Here is a 22,053-nt window from a genome sequence, read left to right as displayed (position 1 = left end):
CTGGCCTTCCTTACACATATGATCTTCTCTCTGGGCCTTCTACCGATACTTCCTCTACTTTAACTGTTATATATATATATATATATATATATATATATATATATATATATATATATATATATATATATATATATATAAAGTATGTGTGTTTATTTGTAATCTTATACTAATATCAACAACACCTTGGTTCTCTCTCTCTCTCTCTCTCTCCCCCAACCCCCTGTTCAGTTATGTCCCAGAACATTTATTTTTTGCGTTTTAACCTTACTCATACGTAGACAAACGTAAGGATAAGAGGCACAAAGAAAAACCAGACGCGATGCCAAACTTGACCAAAAAAAAAAAAAAAAAATCAAGTGACGAGCATAAGGCAAATCTTCAAGCCAATAAATATATGGGTAGAAAAGCACGTTAAAACGAAGAAGAAGAAGATTATATTTTTCAATGGTGTTTTTCAAAATCAACGTTCAGTTTGCTGCTATACTGATGACGCTCATGCATGAAGTGAAGGGTTAAGTAATACGTTTTCATGATTCGAGCTTTTAGATTTTTCGAGTTACTAAAGTGGTCTCTCATTTAAACTCACCGTGTTTTGTTTGAATGTCCGGAGAATGAAATTCACTGCCACAAGATACGTAGAGGGAGTGGGCGTACCACATTCTGGGAAAATAACGTAACTATAAAAAAAAATAGTTCTGTAGAAAATCAGACGCTTAAAGAAGACTTGGCATCTCACCGATTCAGGCTCAATGGGGGTGTTCTTGTATTGGCATTCCTGAGCCCACGAAACGTTCTGTAACTTGCTGGTGTTGCATCACATAACAACGTGATCGTGGCGGGCACAAATGCATATGCTGTTTACCATGCGAGTTCGTGCGTATGTAAAACTATCGGTCACCCACAGTGAATTCTTAACCGATTATCTTGGAAAAATGACAGGAAGGACAGCATTTTAAAGCTATCCCATCCACCACCATCTCACCAAGGATGTGAATTTCTCATGTTTATAGACTTGTCTGACTTCTTTTAGTATTTCTGTAAAAAAATACAGCGGTACACGCGATAACAACCTAATATATATAACAGGTTCTGTAAAATTGGATTGTTTTGGCCATTTAAAAGGGATATACGTATCTCCATAACAATCATGCCGAAACATAGAAATTATTCTTGTCGCAGTTAAAACGGCTGATGGAACACGAAATTAAAGAGAGGGTAAAGGCTGTAATGAAAACTTATAGATGAACGAAATGGTGTAACATAACATATATGGGCTTTAATATCTCGGGTACAGAAGACTGCTAGCAAGATAGAGGCGTGTGGAGCGTCGCGGATGGGGGTGTGGGGATCTGTATGGGAAGTGGGAGGGTATATTCTGCCAATGATCTTTCTGTGAGGACAATTTTATTATAGCCATTGGAAGCATTTTATCTGCACTGCATTTTCATTCTTGGTTATTAAAAACTTGAATTTGTGGTTGTGTAGTTATCTTTCCTGGTGGGATACCTTTATATATATATATATATATATATATATATATATATATATATATATATTACTAAAAGGACCTCATTCAAACTAGAATTGTACGGATACTTGATAATGTGGACTGTTTGTCTAAGAAAGCTTGTAACTTTTTCTGAATAAAAAACTCCATTAGATACCATCCAGTTTGAATGAGGTCCTTTTAGTAATAATTCTACTAATGCACAGAACAACTGTGTATGTGATAAAGTTTATATATATATATATATATATATATATATATATATATATATACAGTATATATATATATATATATATATATATATATATATATATATATATATATATGGAATAGAGTAAAGAATTTAGGCCACAGGCCAAGCCCTGGTACCTATGAGGTCATTCAGCGTTGCACGATGAAACAATTGTTAGGAGAAGGTGGATAGTAAGAAGGAAGAAAGAGAATATGAATGGAGATACAGTAAAAGGAATGAAAGGGGTTGCAGCTAGGGGCAGAAGCAACGGTGCAAATAACCTTTGGTAATGCCTACAGTGCACCCCGTGATGTGCACTGACGGCACTAACCCCCTACTGTGTATATATATTTATATACACATGTATATATGCATATATATAATATATATATATGCGTGTGTATGATTTATTGTAAATTATAGCGTACTTACAAACTAATAATTTCATAAAGAATGAAATACCCCTGCCAGGATGATGCGTCAGAGGTGTGTTGTATACACACACACACACACACACACACACACACACACACACACACACACACACACACACATATATATATATATATATATATATATATATATATATATATATATATATATATATATATATAATCCCTCCGGGAAGTTCTAGGCAGCATTTTCACAGTTAGGAAATCGAAAGGGTGACGGTGTTTACCAAACAGACATTTCAGTTACATAATATCCATTTACGAGTGTTGTGTTTGCTCTCTTTTATCAAAAGGTTAAATTCCACCTTTCATTATTGGACGTTAAACCAAAAAAGGGGGAGAAAGCGTTAAAACGTTTTGCTGTCTTCTATAGCTTTGCCGTCTACGTATCTGAGGGGCTTGTCTCCGCCCACTTCTCTCTATATAAACCAAGCGTGGCTCGGCCAGGCGTATTCTGCACAGAGGAAGCTCCTCAAAGGACCTTGAGCTGAGCTCTCCCGCCACGGTCAAGGTATACCAACAGTAGACCGTGAGCTCTTCCACAGTATTAAGTCTAGCCCGAACCGATAACTTCTCTGTGATTTTCCACCCACTAAGGTAAGAAATTGAATTTAGCCTGTCCTGTCTTTGTCCGTTTTATTTGAACTTTCAAGGTAATTTCTAAAGCCTGATGGTGTCTTATGTTCGCGCGTAAGAAGTTTTCGTTGAACATCAACAGCAATGTCGACAGAGGGAAGACCAGCAGGAGAGATGGCTCTATTTTCTTTGTTTCTTTCTGGTACAGGATGAGGGGTTGTGACTAGGTAACGTTTATTGTGATCTGAAATTGTGGATATAACTTCATGGCCTGGTTATCAGTTAGAACCGATATACACTATGTGGTCCGTTTATGATTCGTCTTGCTCAGCTGTTATCCCATTGACACCAGTAAATACAATTGTAGATAAGGATAAGTTTTGATGAGATGAATTTAGAGATTTAAAGATAAGCAGTGACATTTAAAATCTCTTAGAAACCAAATGACCGAAATGACCACATAAGAGAGAGAGAGAGAGAGAGAGAGAGAGAGAGAGAGAGAGAGAGAGAGAACGTGGCAAATCTCTTATATAAAATGGTTTAGTGCACCGTGTTGCCAATTGCTGCTAAAGTATTTTGTCCAAGAAACATGTAATGAAAAAAGGAAAAGAAAGCCAGTAGACTATATACACAATAACACCGTACCGTTTTCTTTCGTTTAACGACGTAAAAGAAACCCAGCAAAATAAAATTATCGCAAATGCAGCAGAACATAAAATTATGAAATAGGGAAAAATAACTCTCTCTCTCTCTCTCTCTCGAGTTTTATGTTCCTGAATTTAACTGGATTTTCATTAGAATTACCATGTGAACATCAGTCATGTCACAGTTGCAGTTCATGTGATTGTTATAAAGTTGCGTTTGAAGTACGACTGTGCATTATTAACCAGGTATGTATCCACATGGACCCTGGTATCCACCCACCCCGTAGCGCTAGAATTTGACATACCATTATTTAGTTAATTTACTCATCTTTTTCTTTTTTTTGCCTATTCGATGCAATTTGGGCGTTCAGCACTCACATCCTAAAAAACATCCGACATCTGACAAAAAACAATATAACTTTAGAAGGCAAAGAAACACACATTCCAATATGACGTGCCAAATCACATAAAACTCCCTTTCCGGGACTCAGTTTGCTTTAAAAATTTTTTCCATCAACTTCAATTTTTCAAAAAACTCAGCACTTGGCTCCGTTAAGTTGTCCTCATGCCGCTCCACTGCACTGATCCACGTACCATTTAGTTTTTTAAGTTTGCATCCCAGGAATTGATACTCAGGAAATTTTGGATGCCACATAACCACCAACATATCGAAGTCCCTCTTCGTCTGCAACATTCTCCAAAGTTCTCTCCGCAAATTCAGTGTCTGCATTGTCTGCCTCTTCTGGCATTTTCTCATCTTCAGTAGAGGCAAACACCATTGCAGAGATCATAAGCTCTTTTTCAAGCTCAGTTTCATTTAAACCATTATTTTCGCAACTTTTTTCTTTACTAAACATTCCTTCCGACATATTTGAAGAATCGCACTCCTTCATTGAATTATAATTGTTTCCGGTTATAGAGGCTTCTTTGCCAAGTAAATGAGACCTTATTCTGTGTTTTACTTCAACTGGCGTTGGATGATCATTGGTTGCACCCATTTGTCTAAGACAGCCAAACATATTTTCCAAACCATCTTGATTAAGCCTAGATGTTATTATGTACGATACATTATATTTACTTTTCAACATATCATACAACCTTGGCAAGGATTGACACGACACAATAAGTCCCTTTTGGAACTGATACATCTTATTACTTTTGCAAACTCGCATTGTTTCTGCTGTAGATTTCTTGGTGTCAAGGATTTTATTTTGGGCAGTCATTTGCAACCCATAAGCATGTCTAGAGTTTTTTCTGTCAAAAGGCACCCGTGAATTGAATATATCAAACCACGAGTCAACAAGCTTTATAAAGTCCCTTGTACTTTCCCAGTACATGCTTTTCAAAAGTCCCTGATTTCCATAATAATCTAAAGCTTTAGATGTTGTTTCCGAAAGAAGCTGCACTGCTTTCCTCACATTCATGCGTTGAGAACCTTTCGCCTGTATATGTTTCTCTGTTAGGCGATATGTGGGTTTCAAGTCGCTTTCACTTCTTTGGATAATTTCCTTAACACATCCACTTTGAACAAAATCTCCACTTTGCAATTCAAAACCAGAATCAAGAAAATTGTTTCTCACTAACTTGATTAAATGAGGAGCATCGGCAAAGACATAAATTTCCCGATCTGGTGCAGAAGGGTTCTTAAATGAAGTATTTTCGGTTCCTATATCAAGACTGTTCCATAAACTGATATTAGTAGGACCCATGTCACACACTATAGCCACAACAGGGAAACCGACAGACTCCACTTTCACAATTACCTCAGATAACAGTCCCTTGGTAACTTTGGTATCAAAATTGTAATATATGAGTTGTTTCCAAGCTTGTGTTATTCCTCTAATCATAATGCACTGCACACGAGATTTAGGATCATAAAGCGTCTTTGATCCTCTGTCGTAACACCAGATTTGTGAAACACTACACTCATCAAATGACATTACACACAATCGACGATATTCCTCCATTTCCTTGCCCTTTTCTCTTAGTATTTCAAAAACTGTGTGCAAAATTCCCGGTTCAACAATGATCTTTGATGCCCATCGCCTTAGGGTACTTTCTGAGGGAAGAGGCATCTTACATTGATCACGTAAGTACTGGTAACCTGGAGAACTCAGATTTTTCAAAGTTAATGCTCGACTAATGTCGTAATCTGTCCAACGTTTCACATTTCTACCGCTCATAATATTTTCCACCTGTGAAGGAGAAAACAGTTTTCCCAGAAACGATCTGCAACATGATGCTTCATATTTCATTTTCTCCAATTCCTCCAACAAACATAATCTCTCTCTCTCCCACTGCTCTTTTTCTGCAATAAGAACGTTTCTCTTGAATAACATTGTTCAACTGACGTTGCCAATCTTCCTGTGTTGCCGTATGTTCCACTTCTTCACTTTGTGGAAAGTCTTCTCTACAAGAAACACAATTGTCAACATGAAACTCTTTTTCATGTCCTGATAAGATTTCTACAACTAAACGTTTCCGATTCTTCTCTTCTTCTCTGATCATTCGACTTGTAACAGGTGCATTATGATCTGAAATGTAGAAGGAGAAACATTACAATCTCTCTCTCTCTCTCATATATATATATGTGTGTGTATATATATATATATATATATATATATATATATATATATATATATATATATATATATATATATGCATATAATATGTGTGCATTTATTTATCTATACATTAATAATTAATGTATAGATCCGACATCTGACAAAAACATATTCTTAACATATTCCATTTCTCAATCTCGCCCATACATGAATATAAAGTCTGACTGACAATTATTGTCAGTCAGACTTTATATTCATGTATGGGCGAGATTGAGGAATGGAATATGTTAAGATTTCCATTTAAAGTCTCCGTACACTTCCCACAAATATATACAAACAACCACCTATAAAAATCGAAAGAGCTGTCGCGAGTGTAAATTGTATGAATAAATAGAAAAAGATCAATCATCAACTAATACGGGAAAAGCGAAAAAGAAAATTGCAAAAGAGTTCAAGAAAATACAATGCCATTTTATCGAACAGTTGCAAATGTTAACAAAAAGAAAAGGCTACAGAAAATTGAAAAAATGTTAGACACAAGATAATTGTGCATTGTTAGCCCTGACTTATAAGATATAATATATATATATATATATATATATATATATATATATATATATATATATATATATATATATATATATATATATATATATATATATATATATATATATATATATTATATCCTTTTGAGGAAGGAGTTCAACACTGTCCTTTAAGGATAGGGAAAAGTGAAGACTTTTCCTTGTTTTTAGAGATACCCTTCCATTGCAGTTTACTTCTGCAAATTGTCCTTTTCATCTTCAAATGTCTTTGAAGTAGGTTTTCTTCAGAATCACTGTTTCAACTTGTCACTAAGTTAGTACCGTCTTTGTTTCTAGAAAGATCATATCTTTATGACTTAGGTTCTCTCAGTAGAATTACAAGCAGGAACTACTGCTGTGGCTTCTAGCCATAACTAAACTAATGCTCAAAGCTAACTTCTCTTCATTTTCTATAACTTCCTTATGAACATTGGTTGGCTATTGCTCTGTGGACTACTGACTTTCCTCTGGGTAAGTTGCACATGGGCCATAGACACATGATATTTTGTGCAGTCTGCAACCAAGGGATTTTATATAAATTTATTTTCTTTTCATCTTTAAAGTTACCCATGGCTGGCACTTAGTTTTAAGCTTTTTCATTCTACCACCAACTAAGGGAATAACGTCTCTGATATGTCCTCATCGGAGAAGGGTCAGACTTTATTAAAACGCTAGTCTGCTACTGAAACACAAGTCTGCCTATACTGCAAAAAATGACCGTAATATCAGACAGCTGATTTGCAATCTTAAAAGTGTGCGATAGATACTCGTTGCTACTCACTTGTTACACACATACAAAACAAGTTCCATTTTATACAATCGATTCTTCCATATTTTGCACATCTCTTGACATAATGAGTATTATTTATGATATATACACATATAAGTATGTATATATATATATATATATATATATATATATATATATATATATATATATATATATGAATATGTATGTATGTGTATCCAAATATAAAGATATAAAAAAAGTTCATAGATGAGTGGGTAAAAGCAAGCACAACTATCCGCCGTATGAAAGGAAAGGTCCCATGATAAAAAAGGCACCTTCCTATGTAAATTATTATTGGATTATTCTTGTCCGCCTAATGCACACTACTTCATTTGCCTCTGAAGAGAGTTAAATAGTACAACATATTTGTTTTATGTTATCATACTCTAAATTTAGTTTCCCTTTCAATACAGTTTTTTAAAATCATCTCTAGCAGTTTATATTTAATTTCATTTCAGGTAAACAGTGTCCTTGCTCATCTGAAAAGCAAATTCCACTGATCTTGAGTATGACCTAAGACCTAAATCAAAAACTGAACTACAACTGGAGAGTCAGGGTCTCTTGAATTGACACCATGCCTTCCATAAAGTGTCCTGTTCCTGGTTGTGGATATGTCACCGAGGACCTTGATGTAACAATTGTAGCTGCACTTCTGACTCTTCATAATAATGTTCACAGTCCTCCCTCAACTGCCAAAGTGGAAGTGAAGAGACCTTGCATTTTGGCGGCTAGCACGAGAGAAGACTGGTCAGACTTTAAATCAAGATGGTCAGAATACGCAGATGCCACAAAAATCACTGGTCAGGAAAAAGTGGAGCAACTCCTGGAATGCTGTGATGAGCAGCTGCGCAGAGACTTAACAGCCTCTTTAGGTGGCACACTCACTGATAAGACCGAGGAAGAGTTGTTAGCTGCCATCAAGAGGCTTGTTGTACATGAGGAAAGACTGACTGTACCAGGAGAGTCACTCCACAACTTATCTCGAGACTCTGGTGCATCTTTAGATGAACAAATAGGTAGGTAAAAGTTGTTGAAAATTCCTTATTAACTTCAGGCTTGTCGATAATTACACAAACTCTGGTGTGTGTGAAAAGTGGTTTTATGTGTGGGTGTGTGTGTTTTCGCATTTGAGAGAGAGATAGAGATATTGCTTCTGGATGTCAGTGAATGAACTGTACATAGCTCAAATCATTCATAGTAGATGTTAAACAATCAGTCAATTTTAGCACAACTTTGTTTTCCAGCATTTAATTATATGTCAGAGTTTGTTTGACAATCTTTATAACTAGGGTTTTTGCAAACCCAGTGGCTTACATTTGTGTTTCCATGATTATGCTGGTGGACATCGGAGAGTCAGTTCCAGCTAAACTCATTGGTTGAGAAATGAACCTTATGAATTTGTGTGATGATGTTTTAGCATTTTCAAACTGGTTTCCGCTCTTTTAACCTCTTGACTGATCTTTGAAAACTGACCTAACCCAATGCACAGTTGATGACCATTAGTTTGAAAATGAACTTTTCAACTACCTTCACTGGGATGGCAACATCTTTAGGAATGAATGCTTGAATGGGCACTCTGTCAGTGGCTGCTTTAAATGACAAGGGTATTGAATACTGACAACTTTAATGGTGATCTTTATGACATAGGAGGGAAAAAAGAACTTCACTATATGGTTTGCCACAACATATAAGGAAGAGTCAGCGAACATGATCAAAGCAGCTGTGCTTCAAGAAAAGAAGGCTGGAATCATCCCTCAGAGCAATTTAAAATGGCGTGGAAAGAAAGGAAGCAACCCTTGTAAAAATTGGAACCCCAACACACAGTTTCTTGATAACTTCAGAGATCCACAAAATAGAAACATTGATAATGTTTCCCCTCATAAATGATTTTACAAGGTACAGGGAGCAATTTATTCAGACAAGGACATGCTGGATCGTCCTTCTTAATGTACATTTAATTGCTCTGGCATTTCCTAACCTAACCAGGTAATATCTGGAGACTAAATATATTTATAAAGTTAAAAGGTATAACCTTAGCCCAGCTTTGTGACATAGTTGCATTGAAAATGTACTTGCGAAAGTTTTATGGGCGAGTCGTTAAAATATTCTATTCGCTCTAGAGGTCAGAAAGAGAATGATTATGATTTTCCTGATTATTATTTTCACTGTGAAGGGCGGTGTTCTTCAAAACCAAGAAATTGTTAGCTGAGAAAACGGATAATAGAAATCTGCAAAAATGCCCAATACTAAAATTTTGACAGGTAGTGCAGCCAAGAAAACTCCAAATTAATTTTGTTTGTCTGTCATCAAAAACTAGATATAACAGTGGATGAAAACTTTGACATCTTCTTCCCCCACCCCCTAACCCAAGTTCGTGAACTTCTTATCTAATTAAAGAGCAACTTTTCAGCTCTGAATGACCCCATAGGTCCCAGTGCTTGGTCTTTGGCCTAAACTATAATAGCTTTTGTACAAAGAACCTCGTGCATTTCACTATGCCATCAGATTCATAACGATAGAGCAGAGGATGTAATCACGACCTTTGCTAAGTGTAAGTGTGCTTGAGATAAGATCATTCTAACTTATCATCATACGTTTGGCCTATTCTGACATGTAAAGGGAATGCTTGGAGTTTAGTCCCTGCTAGTATACATTAGTACATTAAAACCTCTCACATTAATCTATTTATACAGCATGCAAATAATCTATATTTATCCATTGTTGCAGGTGCTTTAAGTCAGACGGACAATGCAGGCGAATCTGAGCCTGAGAAGCTTGAAAGGCGCCAGAACCATCATGCTATGAAGGTAAGCAAGGAAGCACAAAATAAAGATGACAGTCTTTTGGAAATGGCAGAAAGAAAAGAGATGGAAGTACCTGGACAAAAATTAGATGAAAATAGCAGTGGCATGGAGGTCTGTGAGCATTTAGTGGATAACAGTTACAGCGATATGGAAGTAAGTGAGGAAGAAACAGAAAATGAAAGTTTTTTTGTTATCCATAAAGCAGATGACGTCCCTCCATTAGAGAAACAGGAAGAATTGTTTAGCAAACTTGGACTGAGTAAATATGTGAAAGGAAAGGAGAAGATTTCCCTACAGGATGTGGTGACCCAATCATCAGGCAAGAGAGATTTGATGAGTGACGTGCCATGGTATGTCCTTTTGAAGATGCTGATGCTTGACTATCGGGGAAGAGATGACATCATTTCACATGCGATTGAAAATAGTCTTGCAACTGATCAGACTACTGAAGGACATCAGAAAAAGGCCAGGGATGATTACGAGGAAATGTTTGCTGAGGATATGGACAGTACTCATCTTTTCTCAATGCCACACCCCATGGATGTTCTTATTGCTCTCTTCATGTGTTCATCAAATTTCTTACGGCAAATTATTTGTGAGAAGCTGTTCATGTGCAAATTAAGCATCCCTTTGGTTATACCTTCAGTCCTGGGAGAAGAACCTTTGGCTCTCCTCTGGTCTTTGAGAAGCACTGTTACAGAATTTAGGCTTCCAAGTGGGGACCTTTGTGAAACGTCAGTTGTCAAGCATCCAATCCCGATTGTGTCATGTCTAAGGGTAGGAGAGATTTCAAGATCTAAATCAAAATTCCTGAATGAAATATTAAATGACCAAAGTCACCCTACATTTTTCCATCGAGACTGCCAAAATGGAATGAACACAAGGATTCTCTCAGAAGGAGCTTTAGAGATTGCATGGTACTTTCCCCCAAAGCGACTTGAAAATACTGATTTGAGTGAGGATTTAGCTTTCATAAACCTTCGGGGAGATGGAAAGTCAACCAGGGCAGCCAAGAGCGTGGAGTTTTTGTGCAAAATATCTAGTGTTGTGATAGTGATGATTGATGTAAATGCCACAGGGGATTCCAACAACATTGATAGTTTAAGATCAAAATTCTCACATGACACGCAACTGATCCTTTTGGTGACAAAGCAAGCAAGTACTAAATTTGACGAAAAGAGTAAAATGAGAATGAAGAAATTTATAGAATCACTCCAATGTAAGGGATTAGCAAAGGAAAATATTGTTTTCGACTTTGACGCCAGGGGAGAAAAAAACATTAAACATTTGAAAAGCAAAATTAGTGAATTGATTAAGATGAACCTGGCTGTCAGAACTGAAGAGATGTCTATTGAGAAGTGCATGGAGTTGACTGATGGTCTAAAGGTTAGTGTGGATGAGAACACTTCCGAGTGCAGTAAAAGCAAAAAGATGGCATCATCAATAATACAAGCTATTTGCAAAAGTGGTATGGAGAATCTTAAAGAAAAGAATATGCCATTGCAATGTCAACCCTGGCAGGAATGGGCTAAATTGCACAAAGAAGAGCACAGACGAGAGATGAGAGGACACGATAGTATGGACGCTTATATGGACAAAATTGCTAATGATATGAGAAAACTCAGGGAAAAACAACAGCAACTAATTGAAAGTCCAAACATACTCTGTGATGCATTTTTAGGTAACCTTACAGATCCGGTCAGTGAAGAGATCCTCTACTTCCTTAGGTGGTTGAAGCTTCATCTGGATGAAATCTCAAGACAAACACTACCAAGTCTACAAAAGGAATGTAGCCAAAAATGGAATCAAATTCGTGAGTGCGAAGATGCAACAAAACGGGCAGCCTTACAAGTTGAGTTGGATCAATGTGAAAAAGAACTAGCTGAAGCTTCTTTTGGGTTAGAACATTTCATGAGAGAAATTGCACAGGCCTATGAATCTGTTCAGTCCATGGGAAATGAAGCATCTGCAAAAACTCGAGAACGAATGCAATGTCTCCCAAGTATTATGGCAGAGCTGATGCTTTTAGGTTACCCTCTGGAAATAATGGACGGAGATGCTGCACATATACCAATGAAGTGGGTACAAGCTGTTCTCAGCCAGCTCACAGAAAGGATTGGTGATAAGAAAATCTTTGTACTTTCAGTTTTAGGAATCCAGAGCTCTGGAAAGTCTACCTTGCTCAACACCATGTTCGGCCTTCAGTTTGCTGTAGCAGCTGGCAGGGTGTCTGCGAGGTGTGTTTGCACAGCTTTTGCCAGTTTGCACAGAGTATTCTGGTACTAAATATGATTATATACTGGTTGTAGATACAGAAGGTTTAAGAGCAGCTGAATTAGGCAAAGCCAAACTTCAACATGATAATGAAATTGCTACCCTGGTTATTGGTTTAGGAGATATAACACTTGTCAATGTTAAAGGAGAAAATGTTTCTGAAATGGAGGATGTTCTCCAGATAGTAGTTCATGCTCTGCTGAAAATGAGTTTAGTGAACAAGAACCTTGAACTGCAGCCATCTTGCATTTTCATTCATCAAAACGTTTCTGCTCAGGACGCTTCCCAGAAATTAAGAACTGGCCAGCAGAGGTTCATAGAAACACTTGACAAGGTAACAAAGGCTGCAGGAAAGCAAGAAGACAGTCCCCACTACACCAGATTCAGGCAACTCATCAACTTTGACATAAACAAAGATATCTGGTATATATCGGACTTATGGAAAGGAGACCCACCAATGGCACCTGTCAACCCTGGCTACAGTGAGAACATAAATAATGTGAAGCAAAAATTAATGACAGACGTAATGCAGAGCAGATCCTATCACCTGACAGCTGATAAATTTTGTGCTAGACTGAAAGATCTTTGGAATGGTATTCTGGATCAAAATTTTGTTTTTAGTTTTAAAAATAGCCTTGAAATGGATGCTTACAATTCATTAGAAAGTGAATTATCTGATATTCTGTGGTCTATGAAGTCATCAGCTATGGAGTGGTTCAGTAGTAAAAGAAACTTAATTTCCAATAGAGAAAATGAACTGGAGAAATTGAGTCTAGATTTGGCGTCAGAGTGCAGACAGCATCTAGACAAAGTATATCAGGAGGCAGTAAAGAGACTTGACAATTACTTCATCACTCATGAGGATAGATCCTTTTTGGAACAATGGCGTGCAAATTCTGCTCTAAAATTGAAAACAAGTTGTAGCGACAAAACAGACAGTGTCATTGATAATATAAGATGTGAAATAGAAAAGAGGAAAATCCAGATCGAGCAGAAGAAAGACATGAAAGAATATATAAATACGATAATGAATGAAGCACAGGAGCTGGCAGAAGAACTTAGACAGCAAGAGGGCAAGAGAAAACTAAGTGAAGAAGAGTTGAAAGACAGGTTCAGGGAAAAATGGAATAATTGGCTGAAGACAATACCTCAAAAAGAAAAGGAAGACGTGAATGTTGTAGAGAAAATAAATGATACCCTTGAAAGAATCTTCTTTCAGGATTTGGCTCTACTCAAGATGGTTCAGGAGCAGAGATGTCTAGAAACAGCTCGTGATAACTGTGTCAAAGCCATCGCAGCTTATGCTACTGACAGAGTACAAGTATTTCGTTCTTTGAATGCCTTTAGGAACATATTTTCCAAGAATGAAGAAGTTATTTTAAACTATCTGAATGAAGTGATAGATAAAGTCACAACACTCATGAAAGATAAAAATAACCAGAAAAACGAAGAATGTGCACGAAAGATAATCAGATGCGTAAGTGAGACTGTTAAGAAATTAGACACAGTCTTGAAATGTTCCGATGTGAATGAGTTAGAAATTTGTTTATCAATATTTTTATGTCAGTATGTTTCCCATCCTTACTCCAGAATAACTAAATTTGAGCCTGGCCCAGGAAAAACTTATGAAGTGGTAGCATATGGCATTCTTCCTGCTTTTGAACAAGCTCTCCTCAGAAACTTCTCACGTTTTAAAGAAGTCAAGAAAAAAATTAAACCAGAACTCATGTTACAAAGTAGCTCCAGGAATTTCAACTTTGATGTTAAGAAGCACACTCAAATGAAGACGGTTAAGTCGAAGAGTGTTGAGCAACATATTAAGCAGCTCATAGACAACTTGTTTGGTGAAGTTCAGTCAACTGTTACTGACAAAGTTCAATGTTTCAGTGAACATTATATTGAAGAAATCATACGCATGGTGGTTTCTATGGAAAGCATGTGTAATGACGTCAGTTTCACAAAGATTTTCAGAACTGAACTGATTGTTTGTTTGTGCCAGTTTTGTCTTCCAAAGTTTTGTGAGAAACAAAAGAGGTACGCAGAAGACAGAGACCAAAGATTGGTGTACGAGAGAGACAATTATGGCCCATGTTTCGAAAGGTTCAAGAATTTCTATTTCAAGTTCACAGACGAACAAGCACTGGCCAACGTGTTGTCTGAACGTGTGGCAAAAGCAATAGAAAACGCCGTTAACATGGACATGGGCCGAACACTAGCTGAAGACGTTAGGAATAACGTAAGTCAGTTACAACTTAAACCAGCTTTTCTGAAATCAGTCTTACGTAAGCTTTTAGAAGTAGAAAAGTTCGAAGAGTTTCATTTTTTTCTCTCTGACTTGGATGAATCTTTACAGAAATGGCTATGTTATTACATTGACGAATATTTGTTCACCAATGAGCCAAACAGGTACACAACAATTGCTTCACAAAAGATTGAAAGTATCACCTCAGAAGTCTGCAATAAAATATTAATACAAGCTCCAAGCGAAGATGAACACTCTTTTTCACAATGGATTGAAGACTTCCATTCAAGAGTAAAGGACATCTTAACATTACCCTCGGAAGATTTGCTGAGCCTATCTGAAGGCTATAATATCGTTTCGTTGAAAACCTTCACCAAGTACTTCAGTGACATTGTGCGACAACGCCAGAATGTGATAAAAAACACATTTGGTAACCATGAACCAGATGACCACAAGAATACACTGGAAGACAACGTGTACAAATTGATAGCTGCTGAATGTAAAGGGTGCACGGAAAAATGTCCTTTCTGCTCTGCTCCGTGTTCCCTTAATACGCCTGGTCACACAGAAGGAGAAGGAGCAGTAAATCACGTTGCGGTGGAGCATTACCCAGAAGCATGCGGAAGGTACAGGTGGAAAAACTCTCAGAAACTTGTTACGGAAAGCTGTACAATGTTGGTTGCTGGTGACGCTAGTTTTTGTTGTGGTGCAACTAACGGTGTGTACCATCCATATAAAAACTACAAGGAAATATATCCCCACTGGGAGATCCATGGCGATCCATCAGTCGAAGCAACGCCTTACTGGAAATGGTTCTTGGTGAAATATGAATCCCAGTTAGCTCAAGCATTTGAAGCAGAAAGGCCTGACATTCCGTCATCGTGGGAACGAATCTCGAAAGACGACGCATTAAACTCGCTTGAGTAGTGAAAGGACAGTTTGTCTAAAACTTCTTTCTGCGTCAGTACTTTCTGCGTCAGTACCTTTTCTTATTACGTTACCAAGTGATCAAAGCTGCAAGATGAGAACTGCAGTCAACATGTACTTTCAACACTCAAATTTTCTCTTCTGCACCATGAGGGCAAAGCGGATGACGGACAGCTATAATTAGGACATCTCTGCTGACAGCTTATTCATATAAAACAGCTGTAGGTACTTTGCTAAATGGGAATTTAACTGAGACAAAAATTCTTATCTGTTAGTTCCTTGTTAATGCATTTTCCTTTCTCGTATTACATGTTAACATCAATCCTTTATTTCCTATTTGCCCATTTTAACGTTTCCTTAATACTTACTGGAATTTTTCCTAGCATTTTAAATCACCTGACAGTTTTCCTCTTTTTGAAAATATATCTAAAAAAATGTGGAGCCGATAATGCAAATAAGGACCTGAGGTAAAAGAGGAACTGGATTAGTGTGACGTTACTGGGATCTGTATGTTTCTCTCTGCAATCTTGAGTAGTCAAAAACCTTCTCAGTATGGCAGGGGCTTCCAAAGAAAGAAAACCATGCTGTCCATGTCATCTTGTGGCGAGCGTCCTCGAGATACAGGAACTGGCCTTCATCCAAGAATTTAGCAATTTTATGTTTTGTGCTACTTTTTCCTTTTTTTTTTTAATGAATTCTGATACTTTAAAGTAGGCCTAGGATGCATTTGAGGATTTAGAACCTGTATGTAGAATTTTCTTTATCTCTGGGGTTCCCAGAAAGTCTGCGAGGTAACGTTGCTTAGTTAAGACTGTATTCTCTTGGCAATGTACTAATGCCTTCTTTAAAAATTGTATGTCCTGTTTTTAAAGTTACCTTGGGAAGATATATATTCTGGCTTTTTCATATATTCTCTCGATTTATAGTACGTAATGCCCGCATGGCGATGTAGAAATACATGTTCCTGATAGCATAAAGATTTTTCATTGTGTTCAGGGGGGGATATTTTGTTGGGGAAAATGCAGATTGTGATTTATGAAAAATGCATTAATTAACTGTTATTAAAACAGATGAGTTTTAACATTGTTTTGATAATGAAAAATGTTTGAATGTAAAAACAATGTTTTGATAGTTCCCGTATAATGTTCTCTTTGTGTGACCTGATTTTATGTTTGAATGTTAATGTGTAGAACAAAAGCTGTGAAAATTTCTGTGGCAATAAACATCAAAACTATCCATGTATTTTTATTCTCCTTCAAAGAAAATCACAATAACTTTTGCTGGTATTGTCCCTATGATAACTGTATGGAGAGGAATCCCAAGCGCCAATCCTACTTCGACTTGAGACTCTTCAAGCAACTTTGGGATAACTTTTGCATTGACTTACTTTACTGATCCATCCTAAAAATACTTTGCCTTTAGACATCCGGTATATCGTTGTTTAATTAAGAAGTATTTAAATGTAATTATAAATATCTAATGTCTGAGAACTTTCCTTTTTTTTGCTAAGTTTTTGACGGCACGTTAATCAATGGAAGAACCCTGTAGGGGTGCTAGCGCCGTCAGTGCAACTCATGCGGTGCACTGTAGGCATTACTAATGGTTCTTGGCAGCGTGACTTCGTCCCCTAGCTTGCAACTCTTTCTTTCCTTTTACTGTACCTCCTTTCATATTCTCTTTCTTTCATCTTACTTTCCACCCTCTCCTAACAACTGATTCATAGTCCAGCTGCGAGGTTTTCCTCCCGTTGCACCTTTCAAACCTTTTGCTGGCAATTTCCGTTTCAGCGCTGAATGACCTCATAGGTCCCAGTGCTTGGCCTTTTGCCTAAATTCTAAACTTCATTCAATCAGTGGAAGAAATTCAATCGTTGGAATTAGTACAATTGCTAGGGAAAATATGCTTTACAGAGACATCAAATAAATACAGTTTTAGAGGTATGGGTAATATGTTGGATAAACATATTACCCATATTTTTCATTTTCTCTTGTTTACACATTCACTAGAGTAATTCAACACTAAGACAGCATATACAAGCTCTCCGCCCAAAAACTGAACTTTTAAATAAGAGAGAAAGAGAGAGAGAGAGAGAGAGGAACAGACATAAGTCAGGCATTATTGCTTCCGTAAATATAAGTCACAGGCAGGGGATTTAGTAGATTAAGAGGATTAGCTGATCGAGAATAAGCTGGAACCAGATTCAGAAAACAGAGCTGGAATAAGATCTAGACACTTGTAATTAATGCTGACTAAATCAGTTAAAATATTAACTTGTGGTGGGATAAAACTAGTTTTGCTGTCCCAGTACAAAACAAGCTAAATCAATTCCTTCATACCCTACAAAGTAGTAGAGTGTATCGAGTTGGGTTATATGGGGAATTCCTTGTTCAAATGGATTTAATAGTCTGTTGTCACCGAGAACTCACATACTGTACAGTCAAGTTCATTTTGGTAAAGATTCCCCTTGATAAGGTGGGATGTACCTGTGAAATTCCATGTAAAGATTGTGACAAGAAATATACCGGACAAAGTGGTGAAATGCTGGCTGCCAGAATTGATGAGCATAAATACTGTGTCCGTGTGGGAAATGTGTGTAATGGTCTTTTTTTTTTTTTTTTTGCATATGAATACTTGTAATCATTCGACTGACTGGATAAAAGCTAGGGATGTAATTTCTTGTACTGTAGAATCAAGTCCAATAAAACTAAAGGCAGGCTGCATTTTGAATATTAGCAAGGGTTCATATAAACCGGATGACTGGATTATAAAAGGTATTGTTCAGCAATCCACAATGATGTAGCTAACTTTTTACCCGTTTTATTTTTAGGACCACTTTTCGTGCAAGTGCGGTTTCTTAGGTTGTGGACCCGTTTGCTTGTTTGCTGTGTTTTTCATCTGTTGCCTATTCGCTTTATTTTATTCTGCTTATGCGTTCAATTTTACTCTCTGGCGTCCTTCAGCTGTACCACATTTTGTACTGTACCCTGAAGGAGTGTAGATTATGAAATACGCGTGTAAGGACTGGGATATGAGCGACATACTGGCTGGGTGCTTACTGGTTTATTGGTAGTACCTTACTGAGATCAATGTACATTTTTTTTTTTATTAAGCTGGCCTTATGCCAGCACGGGCTCTTGCTCATGGAGCAGCCCGTAACCCAATGTACTTGTTGTTGTTTTAGATTTAGCTGGCCTTGTGCCAGCACGGGCTCTTGCTTCTAGGGCAGCCCGTAAATCAATGTACAGAACCTTCAAAGATGTTATTGATGCGTGCGAGCGGTAAAGTAGCGTCTACACACAGAGGTATAAACAGAGGTACAGACTCGGGCATCTGTGTTTGTCAGCAGACAAACAGATGGCGATATCAAGAGACATGATTAACATACAGTGATGAAACATACATCAGTGGAAAGGCCAGGAAATTCTACATATGGCCAATTGCTTGAGATTCAAGACAGATTAATGGATACAATGCAGTAGCACAATATATGTGAAATGGCGAGACGTTTGGGTCTTCACAAACAGAAACATACACACAGTTTGATACAGAAGATTCGTTGGAACATTATGAGTACATGATTAGAATGCTTGCATGGCAATGCAAGTAGTGGTGATTGTACATACATTAAGACAACAATGCTTAGGGAGAACAGACGGAAATATTGTATGGTTGAAATCGCGTTCCTGTAGAGAAAGAAAACGAGACGTGTTTGGAAGAGACCGCGTCGGGGCTCTTACATGCCCACATGATAATCTTTTCCAGATTCCCCTACAATATGTGTTGTCAAAGGGAATTACCATCTGGATTTAGAGGTGTGACGATACCTTATCCTCGATAGAAATAAACATTATGAAAATTCAAGGTTATTAAAAAATGAAGAACCTTGAATTACATTTTCACGAACATCTGCGCTAATGAAAAGAGTACCGACGAATAAGATTCATGTATATTAGCTCTCTTAAGAGATACGTTTTCTTTTAATTCAAAATTCGTGGTACGTTTTCTATAACTCACTGATAGATAACTTTAATAAACCTATGGTTGTCATTCACCTATTTCGTCGACTCTAGTTTTGTAAATTTTGTGTTACATTTATATTAGAAATGTTATTATATGAATTATTTTTCTCATTTTAACACATTTCCAAGGTGTCTAAACGATTTTTATGTGAAGTATACGTGGAATAAGGAAGGGTGGATAGGAGAGAAACATGACATAATACAGGGATCCAATAAAATTGTTGGTATAAAGGTGGTTCGATTCTGTAGAGTGAATAGAAAAAAAAGGTAAAACTTAAGACTGCCGTCACGCCCCTCTAGTTCTGTAACTACCAGTTTACGTGCAAAATGAGTACGGTGTTTAGCACCAGCTGTTTGGTGATGAATGTAAAAACTTAAACAAAACATGGTAAATATCATAAACACAAACAAGACATAAAAATAAACAAAATCATAAACAAAAAGGCGGTAAATATTACGTTCTCCGACTGGCGGGAACCAGGCCGCGGTAGTAGTCTTCGGTTTTTCAGAAAAAAGGAGTTTGGTGAATCCTAAATAACAAGAAAAAACAGTGTCAGAACGAGCTAGCCTTATTATAAAAAGTTCAGAGTGATGCAGGATAAAGTTGAATAGTGAATAGCACCATCATATGTATGAGGGCTCGACGAAATGTCAGGGACACTTAAGTATTGGGAAATTAATTTATCGTATTCTTGAATTAGTTTTCTTCGAATTATGGGGAGAAGAGCATTGCTTTTTAGGAGAAGGTTAGTAAAGCTTATGTGAATGACTACTTTCAGGAATACTAGTAAAATTTAAGATTATGGAGGAAAATAAAAAGTTCCTAAGATCTTTATTACAAAATATACAAGAATCCTGGTAACTCTAGTATATATACAAAGGAAGTTATATTTAATTATGAATTAATTATCTCACTATATAAGCGTCAGCTGACCAATTATTGCTGACCTAGATAGTTTCAAACAACTGTGAGTGTCGGAGAAGTTGTTTCAAAGTTTCTTTTATAACACAGACCATTAACCCCTCTAGGAGGGCTTTGACCTTCAGTCCTTCTAGGAGGGCTTTGAAGCCGTGTGTTGAGTTGGTACTGATATTTGCATTTCGGCGGGTGCCCTCTTCCATTGGGTTAAACTTGAGTTGAACTGAAAAGCTCAAGTTGACATTCGTCAAGGTAGGCTCTGCGACCCAAAAGTTTCTTCTTGTCATTCCTGACACAAACAGAATTTTCCCCCGTTTTGTCAATCACAGCAGTAGTTAAGGGTTCCTTCAGCCTCTTCAATGCAGTATATGCCGTTCAATAAGTGGGCCAGATAGTTGGTAGGCTACTGCTTGATCTCCTTGTATTCACTCCAACACTCGCTCTTTTCCTCGGTGTTTTAAGCCTTCAACCCCAACGCAGTACTCTTCTACCACAAAATGCGTAGCAATGTAGTTTCAATGCACTCCTTTTTTCTTTTTTTTCAAATATGGTGAAAAGACAGTGCAATGGATATTATGTCACGTTGATTTAGATTAAGCGCCCCCCCCCCCTTTGTTCTAGCTATGACTCTTGCTCCTAGAGCAGCCAGGAAATGTTATGTCATAATATTATGGGTGTACATAATGAGTTCTAATATTAATCTACACTGCATATAAACTGATTTTGTATCGGCTCATTCATACAAACACTATCACGTATATAGATTCTTAACAACCCTGCTGTCAGTGTTCTTTGGTTTGTTAGGCTCGTTTTGTACCGTCTCAATAAGATTTTCGAACAAGCGATTCAGGATAATCGCGAGACTGGGAATCACCAGAATAAGCGCAAACCCTAGTCTTAGCAACCAGTACTGAACATTGTGAACAAAGGACAATCTGCTCTCGAATTCTGGCGCCGGGACAGCCAGGACGTGAGTGAGGTAGCGGAACATGGCGGGGAAAGAGAGACCAGGTATCAAATTATTCATACCCGATATGAGACAGGTAGTCATGTGTTCATGGTCCCAGTCAACTGATGCTAGCCAGGGAATGGCAAAGAACTTCTCGACTTCCAGGCAGAGTGCCCTTGTTTCAGCCAAGTTGCCACTGCAGAAATTATATTTGTCATCAATCCCCAAAAGCCAGCCTATGCCTCTCCAAAAATGGATGAGGCCCTCGAATTCTTCTTCTGTAGCTGCTCCTGCTCCCAGTTTTTTGGGATGGGCAACCAGAAGCCCAAAGAACGAGTACTGGGTGAGGCTCATGTCCAGCTGGTTCAGGTACGTCAGGGGTTGGCTGGACTCCTGATGGCCGAGAGTATTTTCAGCCACGCGTCGTATGTCCTCTCTAATGGAAGGGTAGTACGGGCATTTGGGTTCCACATGCCCCTTATCGGTGGCCTTGATGTTGTTTACTTTTTCCTGGTTTCTGGAGGAATTGACAAGCTGGGCCACTTTGTTGTGTATAGAGCGGATAGAGAG

General features: G+C 37.6%; 2 protein-coding genes across 2 annotated transcripts in view; one reads left to right on the top strand and one right to left on the bottom strand.

Moving 5' to 3' along the window:
* The first annotated feature begins 2,640 nt into the window (after nt 1–2,640).
* Nucleotides 2,641–16,830, top strand: LOC136846672 (interferon-induced very large GTPase 1-like). The gene is given in 4 exon segments (XM_067117681.1): nt 2,641–2,788; nt 7,808–8,365; nt 10,077–12,379; nt 12,381–16,830. Coding segments are annotated over 3 exon segments (5,961 nt in total). The 5' UTR covers nt 2,641–2,788; nt 7,808–7,923; the 3' UTR covers nt 15,597–16,830.
* Nucleotides 16,831–19,314: 2,484 nt separating this feature from the next.
* The window catches only part of LOC136846671 (uncharacterized), a 23,505-nt gene continuing 20,766 nt past the window's right edge, over nt 19,315–22,053 (bottom strand). Inside the window, exon 2 of the mRNA XM_067117680.1 lies at nt 19,315–22,053. This exon is cut by the window's right edge and continues 530 nt beyond it. Coding sequence (XP_066973781.1) covers nt 21,286–22,053 — 768 coding nt within the window. The 3' untranslated portion in view covers nt 19,315–21,285.

This window comes from Macrobrachium rosenbergii, chromosome 15, assembly GCF_040412425.1.
Source record: "Macrobrachium rosenbergii isolate ZJJX-2024 chromosome 15, ASM4041242v1, whole genome shotgun sequence".
In the NCBI taxonomy this organism is placed as follows: Eukaryota; Metazoa; Arthropoda; class Malacostraca; order Decapoda; family Palaemonidae; genus Macrobrachium; species Macrobrachium rosenbergii.
Note: the sequence above shows the minus strand (reverse complement) of the source record. Positions and strands in the feature narration are given on the sequence as shown.